The sequence below is a fragment of the Danio aesculapii genome, chromosome 19 (genome assembly GCF_903798145.1).
Source record: "Danio aesculapii chromosome 19, fDanAes4.1, whole genome shotgun sequence".
NCBI classification, from domain to species: domain Eukaryota; kingdom Metazoa; phylum Chordata; class Actinopteri; order Cypriniformes; family Danionidae; genus Danio; species Danio aesculapii.
The window spans coordinates 41879262-41897649 of NC_079453.1; the positions used below are offsets into that span (position 1 = coordinate 41879262).

The 18388-nt window shown below is 36.0% G+C and overlaps 3 protein-coding genes across 4 annotated transcripts; 1 reads left to right on the forward strand and 2 right to left on the reverse strand.

Annotated features, from left to right (window-relative positions):
- Window positions 1-1217: 1217 nt before the first annotated feature.
- On the reverse strand, window positions 1218-10750 carry illr4 (immune-related, lectin-like receptor 4). Its single transcript, XM_056480028.1, has 7 exons — window positions 10586-10750; window positions 6040-6138; window positions 5848-5937; window positions 3642-3701; window positions 3415-3554; window positions 1620-1738; window positions 1218-1522 (listed from the first exon to the last, which is right to left on the reverse strand). The coding sequence occupies exons 1-7, from the start codon at window positions 10671-10673 to the stop codon at window positions 1351-1353; spliced, it is 768 nt and encodes a 255-aa protein (XP_056336003.1). The 5' UTR covers window positions 10674-10750; the 3' UTR covers window positions 1218-1350.
- A 1509-nt stretch (window positions 10751-12259) lies between these two features.
- On the forward strand, window positions 12260-15129 carry rbm48 (RNA binding motif protein 48). Its single transcript, XM_056480250.1, has 5 exons — window positions 12260-12393; window positions 12530-12720; window positions 13308-13453; window positions 13537-14093; window positions 14763-15129. The coding sequence occupies exons 1-5, from the start codon at window positions 12268-12270 to the stop codon at window positions 14832-14834; spliced, it is 1092 nt and encodes a 363-aa protein (XP_056336225.1). The 5' UTR covers window positions 12260-12267; the 3' UTR covers window positions 14835-15129.
- clxn (calaxin) lies at window positions 14922-18159 on the reverse strand. Of its 2 annotated transcripts, XM_056480251.1 has the most exons (6): window positions 17696-18159; window positions 17418-17573; window positions 15745-15849; window positions 15523-15674; window positions 15077-15181; window positions 14922-14994 (listed from the first exon to the last, which is right to left on the reverse strand). In XM_056480251.1, the coding sequence occupies exons 1-6, from the start codon at window positions 17769-17771 to the stop codon at window positions 14935-14937; spliced, it is 654 nt and encodes a 217-aa protein (XP_056336226.1). In that variant the 5' UTR covers window positions 17772-18159; the 3' UTR covers window positions 14922-14934. The 2 variants fall into 2 exon arrangements, with proteins under 2 accessions (XP_056336226.1, XP_056336227.1); XM_056480252.1 differs by lacking the exon at window positions 15745-15849.
- Between the last annotated feature and the right edge of the window lie 229 nt (window positions 18160-18388).

Below are 18388 nucleotides of genomic sequence, written 5' to 3' on the forward strand. Positions count from 1 at the left end.
TTAAACACCGCAGCTACTGCATGTATTTAGGCCTTTTTACATAAAATATTGTCAAAAACACAGAACTCTCAATTCCTTTAAGTTCACTAAACCCTGCCTGGAAATATTAAATGAATTAAAAAAAACTTTAAAATTATATTTTTTAACATAAATATTTAATCATATAACTTCTTGTAATTTAATCATTGCAATAAACAGTAGTTTATAAGCCTATTTCCTTTTAGTAAGTAAAGTATTTATAGGTGTGCATTTTAACTTCTCATGCATCAAACATGCACGTGTGCCAAACTTTCTCTTGATTGAGACGCTGAATTCTTCTTTCATCATTTGCAATGTTTCCAAATTGCATTGTTAGTAAATTTTCTTACTATTATGTTCTGTTATATTCTGACCATGACATGTTCACACCTAAGTGTAGTTTCACAAACTAATTTCGAGAGGAGCACGTGATATGATTGAGCATGACTGGTTTCTTATCCGTAATCAGCAATAATCCAATCAGACTGATCCCAATTTACATTAAATAGTCTGATTTTAGCCTACTGCCTCATCTTTGTTTTGGAAGAAGCCCTCCTTCCACCCCATCTCCTCCTTTTTCTCCCTTTTATAAGGGGAGCTCTGGAGACCTACCTAATCTCGGACCCCCTTTAAATGCTTATAGACCAGGTGGGAGCCTTGGGCTCAATTATCTCCGAGCTTGGGGTTCTCTCCTGGGACAGCATGCCAAACCTGCTATTAATACCAAGCACAAGTGTGAACTCTTGAAATGGTTAAAATCTCCACAAGAGATCTCCACTAAAGTATCATACTTAGATGTGCTTTATGCATTATAAAGCTTGAAGCATCAGAATCGATACTCCGTATCGGCTGCAAAAATCCTGATTGGAGCATTCCTATTGTTTGTTTTTATGGATAAAAAAAAAAAAAATCATACACACTCATACATTACAGCCAATTTAGATCATTCAATTCACCTATAGCGTATGTTTTTGGACTGTGGGGGAAACCAGAGCACCCGGAGGAAACCCACGCGAACACTGAGAACATGCAAACTCCACAAAGAAATGTCAACTGACCCAGCCTGGACACTTTTAACATCAGTGACAGACATTAGATTAAATACAACGGACAACTTTAGTCAAATTTGGACAATTTAGAACTAAAAAATCCAATCATGTCAATACAGAGATTCAAATGTGTGACTTTATTGCTTCACAACTTGCAAGCAGCACAAAACATTGGTGAAAGTCAAAACTAAAGCATCATGGGATTCTAAAGCATTTGTGGTGAAGTTCCCTTGACATAAGCATACATTTATATTTGACGCATTGCTTTCTGTGCCCACTATGCTTATCTGGGGGATCTGGTTTCACATATTCTTCTGAATGCAACGGTGCAGAATACATCAAACCAGCTGTTAATGCCCCAGGTGTTGTGTGCAATGCGAGCACAGTCTTCTCCTTCATCATGGTACTCTTTGTAATTTCCCTTCCAGTTATCTGGTTCCTGTCCATTCCAGTAACTGAAAGTGAATGTTTCATTGTCACCATCTTTTCAACATCATCAATATAGTGTGTTTTATAGAATTATAGCATTTGAGTGAAAACTTTTTCAAATACCGTATATCTGTATTCAGCTTCGTGTTGTCCACCCACAGCCATTGACCCTCAGTAGATTTGTCTGTCAGCCCAATCCAGAACGAGTCTTTATATTTGTTTGTTTTGCTCGTCAGGAACTCCTTAAAGGATGAATGGTAGGCTTGTTATTTACACCACATTCTATAGTATTTATTAACCCCTTCTCCGCAAGCATTTTTGATTATTTTTCATTAATTTGACGGCCCTCAGAATATTTTGTGCTAGGAATATGACCACATTCTATATCAAAATAAACGCGTCTGATTTTAAGCAAAAAAGCTTTTAATTCTAGCCTCGTGTTTTATTAGTTACAAACCTCTGATGTTGGTCTTGGGGAAATGGGGATTGACATTTTATGTGCGTTTTTTTTTTTTAAATAAATTCATACAAACAGTGAATGAAGTGCAAAAGACAACCAAAGTAGATACCAAAATAATACCCAAAGTGAACAAAAACAATGAAATAATCAAAAATAAAGAAAATAAGGCAAAAATATATATTTACAATATATACAACACTGGGACAAATACAAAGACGGGAAAAAAAACGAGAGCTGGCAGAAGGGACGTGGGCGGCGCTGAAGAAATGAAAAGAACGAAACCCAAACAATATCTAACTCCCCAGAAGCTTCTAGCTAACTAAATATATGAAACAAAATAACAAACACTCGAAGAGTCTTCCGAGTCCTGACTACCTATCTATCTATCCAAAAAGTTAAAGGGGTGGCGCTCGCCCCTAACTTGTGTACTATGCACAAGAGTAGTCCTACGTGTTGCAAGATGCATGTCACGTGACCAGCTTACCTGTCCACTTCGTCCGAGCCTCGTAAACAACGTAAATGAGAAATGGAATGATATAAGCTATGAATGACGGACGGATAACGTGCACACAGAAACAGGCAACAACAAAAATACACAGTCGGACAGGGTTTTTCCTTTATAACGCAGTGCAATAACAGAAACAAGAGGGACAAGAAGAAAAAGAAGGGCTGGTGAGGGGTCTGGTGTGGGTGGGGGCTCATCCGGGATCTGAACCCGGGACCTCTCGCACTGAAGCGGGAATCATACACTTAGACTTGCCATATCACCCTGCAGCCCAAGACTGGTTACTCCCTGAAGCTAAGCAGGGCTGAGCCTGGTCAGTACCTGGATGGGTGACCACACGAGAAAACTAGGTTGCTGTTGGAAGTGGTGTTAGTGAGGCCAGCAGGCAGCGCTCATCTCGGTCTGTGTGAGTCCTAATGCCCCAATATAGTGAAGAGGACGCTATACGGTCAGTGAGCGCCGTCTTTCGTGTGAGATGTTAAATTGAGGTTTTGACTCTCTGTGGTCATTAAAAATCCCATGACACTTCTCGTAAAGAGTAGGGGTGTAACCTCTGTGATCTGGCCAAATTTTCACCACCCATCATGGCCTCCCAATCATCCCCATCCACTGAATTTGCTCTATCACTGTCTCTCCACTCCACCTATAGCTGTTATAAGCTCCACTCCACACTGGCGCCGTTGTCCTGTGTCCTGCTGTCGCATCATCCAAGTGGATGCTACACGCTGGAGGTGGTGTGGAGAGCCCCCCCTTGATTGTAAAGCACTTTAGGTGTATGACCATACACGATAAATGCGCTATATAAATACACATTACATTACACTTGAATGCAGATAGGTTTCTTCAGAAATATAACATTTTTGACAAAACTGCTTTATTTCAATGTAAAATCATATTAATTAACGAGATGTGAGGCAGATAATTAACAATTTTGTCTGAATATACACACAAACCTGTTCGTCTCTGTTGTTTATGATCACCAGATGACCGCCGTCTGAAATACAGGCATCTCGACTTTTGAACCAATCCAGTGGGTTTGCAGAGAAGTAGTAACATTTTCCTGCATGATATTCCCAATCCTCTGGACATTTAGCTGCAGGTTTATAGGATTTGAGATGGGATATTAGTTTCTTGACTGTTTTATATTGATGGATATTGTGATTTTATGATTTTCACTTACCACTGTTATTCAGAGCCCGGGATAGATTTTGTTCCCTGTTATACACGTGTTCAAGAACTGCTGAAAATCCCATTTAAAAGAGATGAAAGAGATTCATGATAAAATAAAACATACGTTTTCTTGCAAGGTTGTAACCGCGTCATTATGGAAGGTAATCGGGCTCAGAAGTCTAAGGCTCAATTCTATTTTTGTACCCCTTACCATTAGCCCTTGAAGCAGGGGAAGGGCTTCAAAATTTACCCCTAAGAAATGGGACAGCACTACAAAACCTGCACATGTCATTGTATGTCATCGTGATCTCTTGCTTCATATGAGATCGATGATCGTGACTGCTGTAGTTATTCCAGTTGCTTTATTTTTTGCTTTTTATCTTCAGGAAATCACTGAAGGCAACGATATCATGTTATCATAACGATATAATGTGACTTTAAGATCGTAACTGTACTGTGTGTTTACACTCTGGCCATATTCATCTATGTTAACACACCAAAACAACATTAGCATTATAGGAGACACTGTAAAAAGCTCATTCCCAGCCACTAGACTTTTCTGACAGGGTATTCGAGTGTCATCGCTATACAGGATTCATTATTATGGATTATAGATAGCAATTTTTATTTAAGTGTTTTTTTTTTTTTTTTTTTTTTTTTTTTTTTTAACATTACAGTAAACCATGAACGCCATTATGAATATATTAAAACATAAGCTTGTTTGTTGTAAAAATTCGCAATAATTACAAAAAAATACTAATGTAGATCTTACTTCCTTATATCCGTGTGGTGTATTCTGGGAAATTTTCTTACCCCTTGGTTTCGAGTGTGGTCCTGAAAAATCTCAGTTTCAAGGGCTATCTAGCCCTTCCCCTTAGCCCTATGCCTTCAAGCTAAAGATAATTGGGATATCCCTACCCTTCCCTAAGGGAAAGGGGTAGAATTGGGATTGGGCCTAAATGATCGTGGGTACGTGGTTAATACTGTTGGTGAAGCAGTCAAACTGACGTCAACAGAAGAACTGCAAATGATTAGACTGATTGAAGATCACCAAAGCAAATTTTTTATTTTGTCTAGTGGATCAACTTGCACAGATGACATGTTCACCTAAAGAATAGTAATATGTGTGCTGACAAAATAAAGTTAGCAATTTTTACACTTAATTTTAGACTTTAAATGCCACACAATATAGAAAACATTGAACTGCTTAAAGTCATAATACGACTGGTGGAGGTTAACAATTTCGATCTTATTGGATTTTGTTGTGTGTCTGAAATATGGATTGTGAAAGGGGCCAAAATTTATTAAATGATTAATAATAATAATGAATTAATGAATTTTACTGAAGCCTGTGAATGTTACAGATAATTTAATCCATTTTATTTAAATCTACATTTGTTTTGACTCTTTAACGAGGAAAAAGCATTAATGTGCGAGTCTTCTTGTCATTAGTTACCGTTACCGTCCACCTGTTTTTATGCAGATTTTGCATATGCGCATTAAACGGTTAATGGAAACGCCAAGATGCGCATAAATTTTGAAAATGCGCATAAAAAACGTATGCGCATAACTGAGTAGGATAAACTTTTATTTGATAAGAAAAGATGCGCATAAACTACGATGGAAACTTTTACCGCACAAATTTCAGTATGCGCATTAAAAAAGGTCATGTGATTTTGTTATGAGAGATCATGTGATGATCAAAATGTGTGTAAATGGACAAACCAGCAGGCTGAACACACTGTAAAACATCTGAACTGTTGTTTTGGTCATTCTAAAATGCCTTACCATTTAAATGTTATTAATGACCTCCAGAATCAAGAGCGTTGACACCTTCAAACGCCACCGTGCGTTCACTATGTATCAGGATTGCCTTCTGAGGCACAAGTCATTTATTAGATAAAGAAAAGATTGATGCAGCTTCTCCTACCGCAGTAAGTTCAGTTTTTACTGTTGATATTTGTTGATATGGAAACGCTGCTTTATTCGCACATTTTTGGATGGAAACAGCTATTTACTTCCATTGTTCATTCAGAATGGTTTGCTATTATCATCATAATCATCACATTATAATCTAAATAGTAGACCTTCTGGAGAGTGCAAATATTTGACCAAAAAACAGAAGTCTTGTACATTCACAGAAAATAGCTCGCTTTTTGTTTGAAATTAAGGTGAAATTTCTTTTCTTTTTTTATATTTAATTTAAGAGCGTTTACCTGTGAAGTTCTCCTGCAGTGCACTGTGGACCTCCTGAAGATCTTGAAGCTTTTTCTTCAAGTTATGATTAGATGTAGCCTGCATATAGCCTGCATGATGAAAGAAACATACTTAGTCTAATCCAATATTAATTTGTGCCCGTATATAAAGTTAATAAACCTGAAAGAAAAAGTATATAAATGTCTTAATACACAAGAAGCTGAGCGCGATCAGTCCAGCGGTGAAGATCACACACAGAGCCATCAGTACCAGGCGAACACCATCACAACATGAGCTGCTCTTCTGCAAACCTACAAGTATTAATATGAGAGAGTCTTTTAAATATATTCAAACACACCGGTTTTAAAGATGTATACAGCTCAAAACAAGTGTAAAACAGCTTTGGATTTTTATTTTCATAAATTGATATATTAGAATTGGTCCTGCATTCAAAACAATTTCTGCGGCTTGTTTAAACTACTTATATAAAGAAACTACGCTATTCTTGAGGTTTTTTATTAGGTTTCTGGGGGGGGGGGGGGGGGGGGGGGTTCACGTTCAATCCACTTACATTTGTAAAAAAATAAATAAATAAAACGATTAAAGCCTAGTTCACACTACATGACTTCAAACATTGGCAGATTGCTGTGCCGTTCACACTACATGACTTGATTTTGTGTATTTTAATCGCTGTGGTGTTCACACTGTGTAAATGATCCACAAGATGGGGGTCACACACTACATGATCTGACAACAACTCGTTCGCCAACAGCTCAGTCAAGCTAAAGAGCTTAGAATGACCAAGAGGCACTCAATAGAACGTTCCATTGCAACAGCAGCGTCCAGCAACAGCCCTGTGATTCTGGTTTCACTCACAGTCCAAAGACATGCAGTACAGGTGAATTGGGTAGGCTAAATTGTCCATAGTGTATGAGTGTGAATGGGTGTGTATGAATGTTTCCCTGAGATGGGTTGCAGCTGGAAGGGCATCTGCTGCGTAAAACATATGCTGGATAAGTTGGCGGTTCATTCCGCTGTGGCGTCCCAAGATTAATAAAGGGATTAAGCTGAAAAGAAAATGAATGAATAATAGTTTAAATTAATTAGACTTTTGGAACTCACCAAGCAACCTCCTGTTATTGCCCCGCGACCCCCCACTTAGGAAACTACTGTTCTAGAAGACACTTTATAATGTCATTCATCATATTATATAACAAGGCCTGTTTAGTAAAATAATCATTTGATGACATTAAAATATTATATTTATGGATATTAATTAAATACCATTATAAATCTTAATGTTTTACCACTATCATTCAATCCACTAGGTTTTAACCATTTGTCAGCAACATGTTTTTAATAATCAATACAGTAATAAATGTGTATGATTACTTATTAATTTACATATTTAATAAGTACAGGTAATTATGTTAATTAAATGCTGGATTATGATGGAACATTATTTCATCCATATGTTAAACTTTTACATGCATCTGATTATTGAAGCATTTAAGTTGACGCTTGTTTAATCTTTCTGTGTGTTTGAATAGTTTTGTAAATGTGGCATGTTGTCATTAGACTTTCATTGTCCTGATGTTACCGTGATTTCATAAGACATCCTGCCCTGACTTTCACAATTTGTCAACTTTTAATTAGATTAATTTATTGTTTAATTTGCTTTACAGCTGGTCTTTAAGGGTTTTCCAGAAATAGAGAATTTTAAAAGAGAGATATATTTTCCACATTTTTTACGAAATATCCAGTCCCTTCTGAATTTTGACTATCAAATAAATGTACTTTTTTTTTGTACGCAACTTCCCTTTCTGTCATCTATTGAAACCTCATCCTTCATCACATCACGTTCATGCAAATGCAAACACACCACTGTGAAATTCTCACACGTCTTTTATATTTGCGAAATATGTCTAAAGGCCACATTAACTATTTTAGGCCTGTGAAAGTAGGTTTTTTTTGTAGTATGCATACTTATAATTATATATATAAACGTGTAAAAAGACCATGAAAATGTTTTAGTAGAGATTTATTTATATTTAATTTTTACTTTTAATGAAAGGCTATTACATTACAATTAAGTAAAACAGCAATAAATACATTTATTAAAGCCAGTCATTAATTTTCCTTCAGCTTAGTGCTTTATTTAAGGCCGAATGAACCGCCAACTATTCCAGCATTTTTACACAGCGGATGCCCTTCCAGCCGCAACCCAGTACTGGGAAACATCCATACACACTCTCAATAACACACACGCGATGGCCAATTTAGTTCATCCAATTCACCTATACAGCATGTCTTTGGACTGTGGGGGAAACTGGAGCATCTAGAGGAAACCCACGTGAACATGGGGAGAACTTTTAACCTACCAGGGACTCGAACCAGCAACCTACAGTGCTAACCACCCTAGCCACTCTATTAAAGCCATATTTCATTCAATTTTACTCTTGAATTTCCCAATTTAGCAAAAAATCTCACTGCTTTAGCGTGAATCATACTCAGAGCCGGCCCAAGGCATAAGCGAACTAAGCGGCTGCTTAGGCCCCCAAGAGTGCGTGAAATCACTGAGTGACTTTCGTTTTAGTTTGTTTCGTTGTGGATTAGGGGTGGGACAAAATATATTCCAATTTATCATGTTATTTACGGCCGCGATACATACCCTGGCGCCAAGTATCGAGATTTATCTAAATTTACAAAAGATCTGAGTTAATTAATCCGTCTTTAACGCTGACGGACAGCTACAGTCCACCCAGCCGCCACCAGGTGGCGCTTCCCGTAATGGCAGACCGATGACAGAGAAGCCATTGCAATGGTGAAAATCTCAGGCATACGGACACATTCTTCTGTCCAAGCTGGATCAAGGTATTTATTTATGTGTTTCAGACATCCAGCTCCCCCGAATTTTCCGCTAGTTTCTTCCTCACAGACGCGCTTTCTACTTCGCCATATCGCTCGCGCGTGCCCGCAGTCAGTGCTGTGACTTCTCACAGGAATATGTGCTCAAACTTGTTATTTCCGCCAAAATATATATTAGATAAAGATATCAATAGGGCATGAACATATAATTTGAAAGGCCTTGCGTTTATTTAACCCTTACAGACCTTTGCAAAGTCTTGTAGATGGTATTTTGGCTAAAATATTAGGGGAATTAAAAAATTAAAAACATTATGCTCTTTTTAAATAGATGAGTAAATAACTGTTCTTCAGCCAAAAATCTAAATTAAATACCTTTGAACTGGAAATACTCACCCTGGTGCCCATTCCACCACACAAGTAAACAATAGCCTTTTTATTTACAGTAACCATTTGTTTAATTCATACACTAATTTATGCTTATTTACTTGCTGCCAATCAGCAGTAAAGAGGATGTCAAAAGGTACATCAAAAAGTGTATACTACCCTACATACAGTTGAAGTCAGAATCATTAGCCCCCCTTTGAATTTTTTTTTCTTTATAAAATATTTCCCAAATTATATTTAACAGAGCAAATACATTTTCACAGTATGTCTGATAATATTTTGTCTTCTGGAGAAAGTCTTATTTGTCTTTATTATTATTATTTTATTTATTTGTTTATTTTTATTCATTTTAAGGTCAAAATTATCAGCCAAAAATGATCAAAAATGATAGTTTTTCGATAGTTTACAAAACAAACCATCTTTATACAATAACTTGCCTAATTACCCTAACTTGCCTAGTTAACCTGATTAACCTAGTTAAACCTTTAAATGTCACTTTTAGCTGTATAGAAGTGTCTTGAAAAATATCTAGTCAAATATTATTTAATGTCATCATATCAAAGATAAAATAAATCAGTTATTTAAACTATTGTGAGAAATGTGTTGTAAAAATCTCTCCGTTAAACAGAAATTGGGGGGAAAAATCAGGGGAGGCTAATTATTCTGACTTAAATATTCTGACTTAAATAATTCTGACTAAAAATATATGTTAATTCACAAGTCTTTTCCATCTATTTACGATTGTAAATTGCATTATGGGACCTTGATCTCTGCTCTGTTGACTTTTGATGTGGAAAATTTACCTCAACATTTTAGTAAAGTGACTTTTATTGCCGTATTAGTAGTTTGAAATAATATAATAAATGAGAAACATTATATAAAGAAATAAGTTTATAAAATATTTTAGAAAAATGCACTTTATTAAAGTTTAGTACAAGGTTTTTGTACTATACAGTACAACATCATACTACATCAATTAGTCTGCTTGCAGTTTAATATCGACAACCTTTAAGTATTGTTGTTAAACTGATTAACGAGTTAATATATATCTGCCTGATGCTAAACTCAAATATCTTTCTGTCAACAAGTTTGCAGTAGAACTAAGTGTTGAATCTGACTAAAACAAGTGTTAAATCTGCTTCTCATTGACTGTCCCGGGAAAAAAATAGAAATCTTCACACAGGTTATAATGGCTTCTGCTTCAAAACGCATAAAAAAATTACAAACCATCATATTTGGACCATTAAAACAGTACATCTTAATAGTTCCCAATGTATTTGGAACAGATTGCATTAGGATTTATTGATTTTTGGCAAAAATACGAGTGCAAGCATTGTATTACCATTAAAAATTATCCTCACCATTTTAAAGCATTACAAATTCATTGATGATTTCTATGGTGTTTTCAGCTCTCTGTCGCTTTATTGCATCATAAACATTTGCCACACACACAAACAAAATAAGTTTTGTAATAATACACAATCACGTTTCTTTCTGAAAACTCACCGCACTGATCTGGATCATCTTCATCATCTTTGTCCGCCTGTTTCTTCTTCACAAACACGACCTCTGAATAAACCACGTCCTCAGACATACTTCTGAAGGGATGCTGCTCAAAGCCTGTATCACAGAATGATGGGGAAAAGAGGAACCTCGTGGTCCTTTCTGTCAAGAATCTGTTGTCATATATTATGAAATAGTAGCCTATGATAATACTATTTTATCAAACGGATATTTCCAGTCCTTGCTGCTGATTGGTCATTATCTGAGTAGCCGGGTTTTACTTACAACAAACTACAGTTATGATCATTTAGCTACAATAATTTCTGTGTATTAGTAGGCAATTTACTGTTTAATTAAAAAAAAAAAAGGTTTGGGCTATATGCAGACGGACTTTTAATTTCAGCCAGACAGCCTCAGCGCTTCCTGTGATCTGTCTCTCCATTATAAAATCACCACGTTTAAGGTCTGATTTCTTCACTGCCTGATAGATAAAGCTCTGCAGTAAATTACATTTTCCCCTGCCATGTCTTTAAAATATGACAATTGATTTTACCCCGGTATTTTCAAGTATTTGTATTTGTTGGCGCTATCGGTTATATGGTCTTTCATCTGGTTTTACGCTTGAACAACTGACTAAATTATTAAGTCTATTTAATCGAATGTATTGTAATTACATTACAACATCGATGCTGTAAAGGGAACTCTATGAAATAAAAATAGTTACATTAAGCTTTCACTGGAAGTTTATCAGTGGCTGAATAACACTAGCTGTGCATATAGTTTATTAAAAACAAACGTTAAAGCGACAGTTCACCTAAAAACAGAAAAATGTACCTACATTTAAATATGTATTTATATTAATCTGGTTTCAAAACTTTCCAAGTTTCTTTATTCAGTTGAACACAAGGGAAGATATTTTGAAAAATGCTGAAAATCATAATATGTTAATGGTTTCCAGTTTCCTGCTTTTTTCAGTTCTTTGTTTATTTATTTTTTATTTATTTCTATTTTTATTATTTATTTTTATTCAGCAGAAGAAAGTCAAATAGGTTTGGAACAAGTCAACAAGCTAGTAGGCTAAATAATAACAGAATTGTCAAATAAGTGAAATAAGGGTAAAAAGAAAAATGCTTGTTTCCGACAAGGAGTATAATAATAATAATAATAATAATAATAATAATAATAATAATAATATTTCATTCATTCATTGAATTTCGTTTCGGATTAGTCCCTTTATTAATCCGGGGTCGCCACAGCGGAATGAACTGCCAATAATAATAATAATAATAATAATAATAATAATAATAATAATAGCGAAATTCTATCTCACAAAACTATCCTTGTTTCTAAGTGTAAATCATTTCGACTTTTTTTTCTGTCCACATGTTCTCCCCGTGTTGGCGAGGGTTTTCTCCAGGTGCTCCGGTAACTAAATTGTCCTTAGTGTATAAGTGTGAAATTGAGTGTGTAGGATGTTTGCCAGTACTGGGTTGCAGCTGGAAGGGCATCCGCTGTGTAAAACATACGCTGGATAAGTTGGCGGATCATTCCGCTGTGGCGACCCCTGATGAATAAAGGGACTGTAAGCCGAAGGAAAATGAGTGAATGAAAACAGACTTTTTTTTATTGAGACTTTTATTTTGAAAGTCTGTTGTTTTCCGTCGCTGACTTCACAGTCACCAGTAATGGACGGTTCGGTCGGTAGCACTTCTGTGTGGGACACACAAAAAGTGTATAAACATCATGAGCAGCAACATGTTGCCCAAACTCGACCAAAATACAGAGAAGGAAGACGCCTGAAAGCTGTTAAGGTCGGTTTATTCTAGAAATGTCTTTATCTTAACGTACTGTGCAGCTTCAATGTAAGCAGTCATGCTGTATGTAAGGTCTCTCTCAATGGAATTGAGTCTCTGCTTATTAAAATAATGGCTGAATCACCTATTTCAGGTGTACACCATCAACCTGGAGTCTCGGTATTTACTGGTTCAAGGAGTGCCCGCTATTGGGGTGATGGCTGAGCTGGTGCAGCTGTTTGCTCTGTATGGAGTGATTGAGGAGTACAGGCCACTGGATGAATACCCAGCTGAGGAGTTCACTGAGGTTTACTTAATTCAGTTCCAGAAGCTGACGAGTGCACGGTAAGAACAGGCTGAATAAACCATGCTCAGTGTGAATCAGTGCTATATATTGAGGTAAAGTTGGTTTTATATTTTCACATCAGGCCTTTCTCGTTAATAATAGTTACGGGACCAGATTAAAAGTGCCTGAATTATCACGAGAAACAAAATCACATTGAGACTTCAGTGTATTTCCCCAGGCGCAGCATAGTAGCATCTGAAGTAAACACAACGAGTATCGTCATGGTAACCCGCAGCGCAAGCTTTCTCAACAGGGTATATGCCGAGCTAGTGTTTTTCCCATGCTGATAAACTTCCGGTGACCTGTTATTGCCCCCCCCCCCCCCCCCCCCCCCCCCCGATTAACTGATTATATTCAGTTAAATAAACTTTACCATTTATTTAGTTTACTTGAAAAATATTTATCAAAATATTATCTACTGTCATCATGGCAAAGATAAAATAAATCAGTTATTAGAAATGAGTTATTAAAACTATTATGTTTAGAAATGTGTTGAAAAACATCTCTCTGTTAAACAGAAATTGTGCAAAAAAATTAACAGGGGGGCTAATAATTCTGACTTAAACTGTATATATATTTTTTACAGGGCAGCTAAAAGGCACACAGATGAAAAGAGCTTCTTCGGGGGCCAGCTGCATGTCTGCTATGCTCCCGAGTATGAAACAGTGGAGGAAACCAAGCAGAAATTACAGGACAGGAGGAGATATGTTAATTGGGCAAGTCAAAATGCAGGTATGCTAATGCATTTGTATTGTCTCAAAATAAATTGCATGTGTAGAAAATCTAATAACTCTCATATGCTTATTTTGTTTTAGCAAAACTATACGATCAGCAAGATGAAGTAAACACAGAGTCATCATCAAGCACAGACACACAAACAGCTGAAGCTCCTAAAATGCAGAAAAACCCAGAAGAAACCAGAAGGCAGAGTGTAAATTCTGACTATATGGGATTTCCTCTGTTGCCTTTGCCTCCAACAGCAGATATTTCTTCTAGACTTCAAAATAATTTCACTCAGCCATCACAATTACAGTGGATCAATGATACGACAGAGGATAAGATGGGCTCTCTGCATAATTTCATCCCTCCCGTACAAAAAACCTCAAAGCAGTGTTCGTCGTCTTCTTCAGGTGTTAAAGACGGAGATTTGAGTCAAAGGCAGAAGATTTCCACTCCATCTATTAGATTTATGCCAAGGACTACGCATTTAGAAAGCAGAAAAAGGAAACTAGATGAACAAACATTCTTTTTGAACGAAGCAGATAAAACGGGAGTTCTGATTGGTCCAAAATTACCAGTGCTGCCCAAGCTGGACATGGAAGATCCTTCGTTAAATGTTACCGCCAATTTGATCCGTAACACCATGACCAAGGTTAGTTTTTTTTTATTAATTTCATTAATATTGGGATTGTAAACCCAAAAATTTAAATTCGGCTATAATTTACTCCCCTCTTATTAATTAATTAATCCCCATAATTGTTATAAACTCGTTATAAACAAGTTCTGTTGAACATGAAAGAAAATATTTTGAAGAATGTTGGAAATGTGTAACCTTTGACATTCACATAAACAAATATTAACTAAGTCAATGGTTGCCGCTTTCCACCACTCTTCAATTTTTTTGTGTGCTACAAAACAGACTCAAACTAATCTGGAACAAGTAAAGAATAAATGAATTATTACAAGATTTTTTTGGGTGAACTATCCCCTGTAATGTCCGTCTATGTGTTTTGGACCACAAAAGGAGGCATTTTCAAAACTGTCCTGCTTTTATTCATTCATATAACACAGAATGAAAAAGTATCACAGAATCAATTCATGTATATTCCAAGAATTCAGATGATATGTAAATAAAATATATATTTTTAAATAAAAATCATAAGCTTTTTTTTTTTAAATTACGAAGAGATGTGTAAGTCATTAGAACAACACCAGAGTGGGTGTATAGTATCTGAAAGTTCATTTTGGGATGAACTATTATGTATATTATGTGCTGCATTTCATAATATATTGAATTTTCTTGCATTTTCTTTTTTTATAGGCTGTGTCTGTTCCAGAGGTTCAACCTGTTCAAGTAAAGCTAGCTACTCCAAAACCACGAAGAAGAATTTAAGAAAACAATCAGGGTCATACAATGAACACAGTTTTTATTATTTATTTATTTTCAGCCACAAATATTGTTTGAAAATTTGTTTTTATCCCACAAAATCCAGTCATTCTTTCCAGTGTTCGTGTTGTTTCTGAAATGCCTGTTGCTCAAATGCTAGTACGCTCTGCCAGATGAATGAAAAGATTATTTATGAGAGCATGTCCTTAAAAATATTACATGCACACATAGTTGCTTGTAAGTTTTACCTTTGCATCAGGAAGGCAGTTTCCAAAAGCTTCTAGTAAAAGGTTTTCATCCATGACCGTCTTCTCAAAATCTGCATAAGAAACTCTCCCATCATGGTCATAATCCTGATAGGGGAAAAATATTGGCAGTGTGATAAAGGGGCAGTTCACTCAACAATAACAACCAAAAAACTCTTAGATCCTCCTGATTTCTATGGGGAAAATACAATTGTACTCAATGGGGACCAAATAGATTTTGTATTTGGAAAAACTTGACTGAGTAAATCTTGGCTGAAATTTAATTATGGGGTGAACTGACCCTTCAAAAATGGAGAAATATTCCATATTCAATTTATATTTATATCTACAGTGTGTTGTACAATATAGATTGGGCCAAAGCATTTTACAGATGAAGAAAATAAAACAAAACCCCATAATATTTCAGATAAATGTTGTGACACGCGTACCATTTTCTTCAAGGCAATCTCCACAATATCCTTAATCCCCTCATCGGGATCCTCTTCGGTAGGCTGCCTGATGAGGCTGTCTTTCAGCATCTGAAACATCTCCTCCCGTGAGATGTATCCATCCCCGTTCAGGTCATACACCTCAAAACAGTCTATTGTATATTATATATCAAATAGCGCAATGTATAAAACATGTATTAGATTATAATGTAAAGAGCTCACATTTAATTTTTTCATCCAGTGTGCCTCTTAGAAAGACAGACAGAGCTTCAACCCACTCTTTAATGCTTAAGTAGCCATCATTGTCCTTGTCAATGACACGGCAAACTGAATGCAGAAGAGATTAAAAGTGTAGTGAGTGATATCTTCCTGACTCACTGGCCACTTTATTAGGTGTGCTTTTTAATCTGCTTGTTAATGTTAATAACTAATAATTAGCCAATCACATGGATTCAACTTAATGCTTTAAAGAATAACAGTTCACCCAAACTTACTTTTAATCTTACTTCTATTTTTTTTCTGTTCAATGTAAGAAATAGACTTAAACAAGTTAGGAATAAATTGGTTGTTTTATTTTTGGGTGAACTATCCCTGTAAGGTAATATGGTCATGATGACATAAAATTAAGCAAACTGCGCATTAGCATCATGATATAAGTGATAGAATATGGGATTTTCATGGACAGCTATGTTCTGGGTTTACAGACTATGGGCCTAAAAATATAAAGTGAGTGGCAAAAATGTTGAATATCACTAGAAGAGAATGACCACAGTGGTTTGATTTGATTTAAAGGCAATGTTAACTCAAATAAACACTTGTTACCAAACAGGGGCCTGTACCATGAAGTTTCAGTTTAGTTTGCACCAAACATTAAAGTTAAAATGAAGACCGCTTGACTTTAATCTCTCTTTATTGCTTAGCTATTATGAAGCAGCTAAGCTGAGCTACCTTCATGGTACATAAAATCCAGAACTGGTGCAAACTAAACTGAAACTTAATTGGCTAATCTGGTACAGGCCCCAGGTCTGCATTTCTGAACACACAACACATCAAACTTTGAAGCAGATGAGCTACAGCAGCAGAAAAAGAGCACAACAGTGCAACTATGTCTGCTAAAAACTAGAAAATGAGGCTACAGTTTGCATGGCCTCCCTAAAATATATAATGTATGTACATGTTACAAAGCACAAACTGGTTTCTTGAACATGTTCACTCAAACGGCTCCACAGTCACCAGATCTCCGTTCAACAGAGCACTGGAATGGGAGATTTGCATCATGGATATGAAATCTACAGGTTCTTTTGTTAATATGGACCAAAATATGGAATATTTTCAGCACCTTCCTAAATCTGTGCCATAAAGATTTAAAGCAATTCTAAAGCCAAAGAGGTGGTACAAAGGTAAAAAGGGATACGTCACTACAAGTAGTCTTAAACACCTTGATCAGTTGGATCAGCTGTGTTTAATTAGGGTTGGAGCAAAACTGTGCAGAGCTGTGGCCCTCCAGGAATTGAGTTTGATACCTATGCTCTAAGGAAAGTAATGTGAAAGTATGTGCTATACTTTTTTTGCATTGCTGTTTCTTTCTTTTTTTTTTTTTTAAAGATTAAATATATAAAACATTACTTTAAAAACTAAATTTTTATCCAAACATGGGAAAGAAACTCATAAAAGTTAAGAACCAGAGTGTGAATAAATAGTGTGCAGCCTAAATGTTCATTTTTTGTGGGTGAATTATCCCTTTAAACCCGAAAATATTACTTGCAATATAGACGACCCAATAAAGTGGCCGGACAGAGTATAATTTAATAGACAATAACTTACATACTATATAAGGTTACTGCAATTGTGATTGTTTCGTTGGTCATTGTTCTCATTGACATCAGAAACGTTACCTCGGTCAGTCATCATATCGTCGGTCATCCCGAAAGTGTTGTGCAGTATATTTCTGAATTTAGCCCGGTCCACTCCATGATTCGCCTTTCTCTCTGTCTGCTCTCCCAGCAGACTGTTGAACAACTTTATCAGACACTCCGTCTCTGTTTTATTAACTACAATATGACCACAGCTTCGTCAAATTACCACGCAAGGTACGTTATTTACTATAACTTTATAATGCTGCAGGTTATTAACGAACCAACAGCTGTTATCTCAAACGCAAGTAGATACTTACAATGTTTGACTTGTTTGCATAAAGTCTCGGCGAGGTTTTGAATTACTTTTCTGTTCATTGCGGACATTTTCTGCATGTTTTTACTCTCTTTTTAGTCTTTGGTTGAATGTTGCTATGGAAACGTGTAATGTGGGCGGAGCAATCTTGTGACGAGCACTGCGTACACAAATCAGGATATATCGGTTTAACGCCAGCTAGTCGAGCGTTTACCCCTCAGCCTCAGGGACACATTTTGCAAATTTATGACGGTAATTTCTTCGTTTAAAGTCGTATACCGGCGGATAGAGTATGTGGTCATATACACATTTTATCTTGTCAAACACACATTGATGGTAATTGCTTTATTTGTTGTTCACACCTGGAAACCCACATTTACTGGTATTGTGTGTGGAAAAGTGCGAGAAAAAGAGTGTCAATGTTTATTGATGAAAATATAATAGTTACTTTTGTAATTTATGGTTATGTATTTTAGCTAACAGTGTTTAAAATAAAAGAAAGACTATATAGTTATATAACTAATCACTTAACTCTCAGATGATTCTAAACCTTTGAGTTTCTTTCTTCTAATGAACATAGATTAGCTATATTTTGAAGAGAGCTGAAAACCTGTAACAGTTGACTTCCATAGTAAGAAAAACAAACATTATGGAAGTCAATGGTTACAGGTTTTCATCATTTTTCAAAATATCTCTT

What these genes read in the sequence shown, in the direction of transcription:
- illr4 (XM_056480028.1), bottom strand. Translation starts at nt 10,673, where the DNA reads ATGTCTGAGGACGTGGTTTATTCAGAGGTCGTGTTTGTGAAGAAGAAA. An exon ending in ACTGCAGGAGAACTTCACAG is followed by an intron (nt 3,702 to 5,847) that starts GTAAACGCTCTT and finishes TGGGATTTTCAG; the next exon opens with CAGTTCTTGAACACGTGTAT. An exon ending in TAAACAACAGAGACGAACAG is followed by an intron (nt 1,739 to 3,414) that starts GTTTGTGTGTAT and finishes TCATCCTTTAAG; the next exon opens with GAGTTCCTGACGAGCAAAAC.
- rbm48 (XM_056480250.1), top strand. Translation starts at nt 12,268, where the DNA reads ATGGACGGTTCGGTCGGTAGCACTTCTGTGTGGGACACACAAAAAGTG. An exon ending in CAGAAGCTGACGAGTGCACG is followed by an intron (nt 12,721 to 13,307) that starts GTAAGAACAGGC and finishes TATTTTTTACAG; the next exon opens with GGCAGCTAAAAGGCACACAG. An exon ending in TCCGTAACACCATGACCAAG is followed by an intron (nt 14,094 to 14,762) that starts GTTAGTTTTTTT and finishes CTTTTTTTATAG; the next exon opens with GCTGTGTCTGTTCCAGAGGT.
- clxn (XM_056480251.1), bottom strand. Translation starts at nt 17,771, where the DNA reads ATGCAGAAAATGTCCGCAATGAACAGAAAAGTAATTCAAAACCTCGCC. An exon ending in ATGCAAACAAGTCAAACATT is followed by an intron (nt 17,574 to 17,695) that starts GTAAGTATCTAC and finishes GTCATATTGTAG; the next exon opens with TTAATAAAACAGAGACGGAG. An exon ending in CGATATGATGACTGACCGAG is followed by an intron (nt 15,850 to 17,417) that starts GTAACGTTTCTG and finishes TTCTGCATTCAG; the next exon opens with TTTGCCGTGTCATTGACAAG.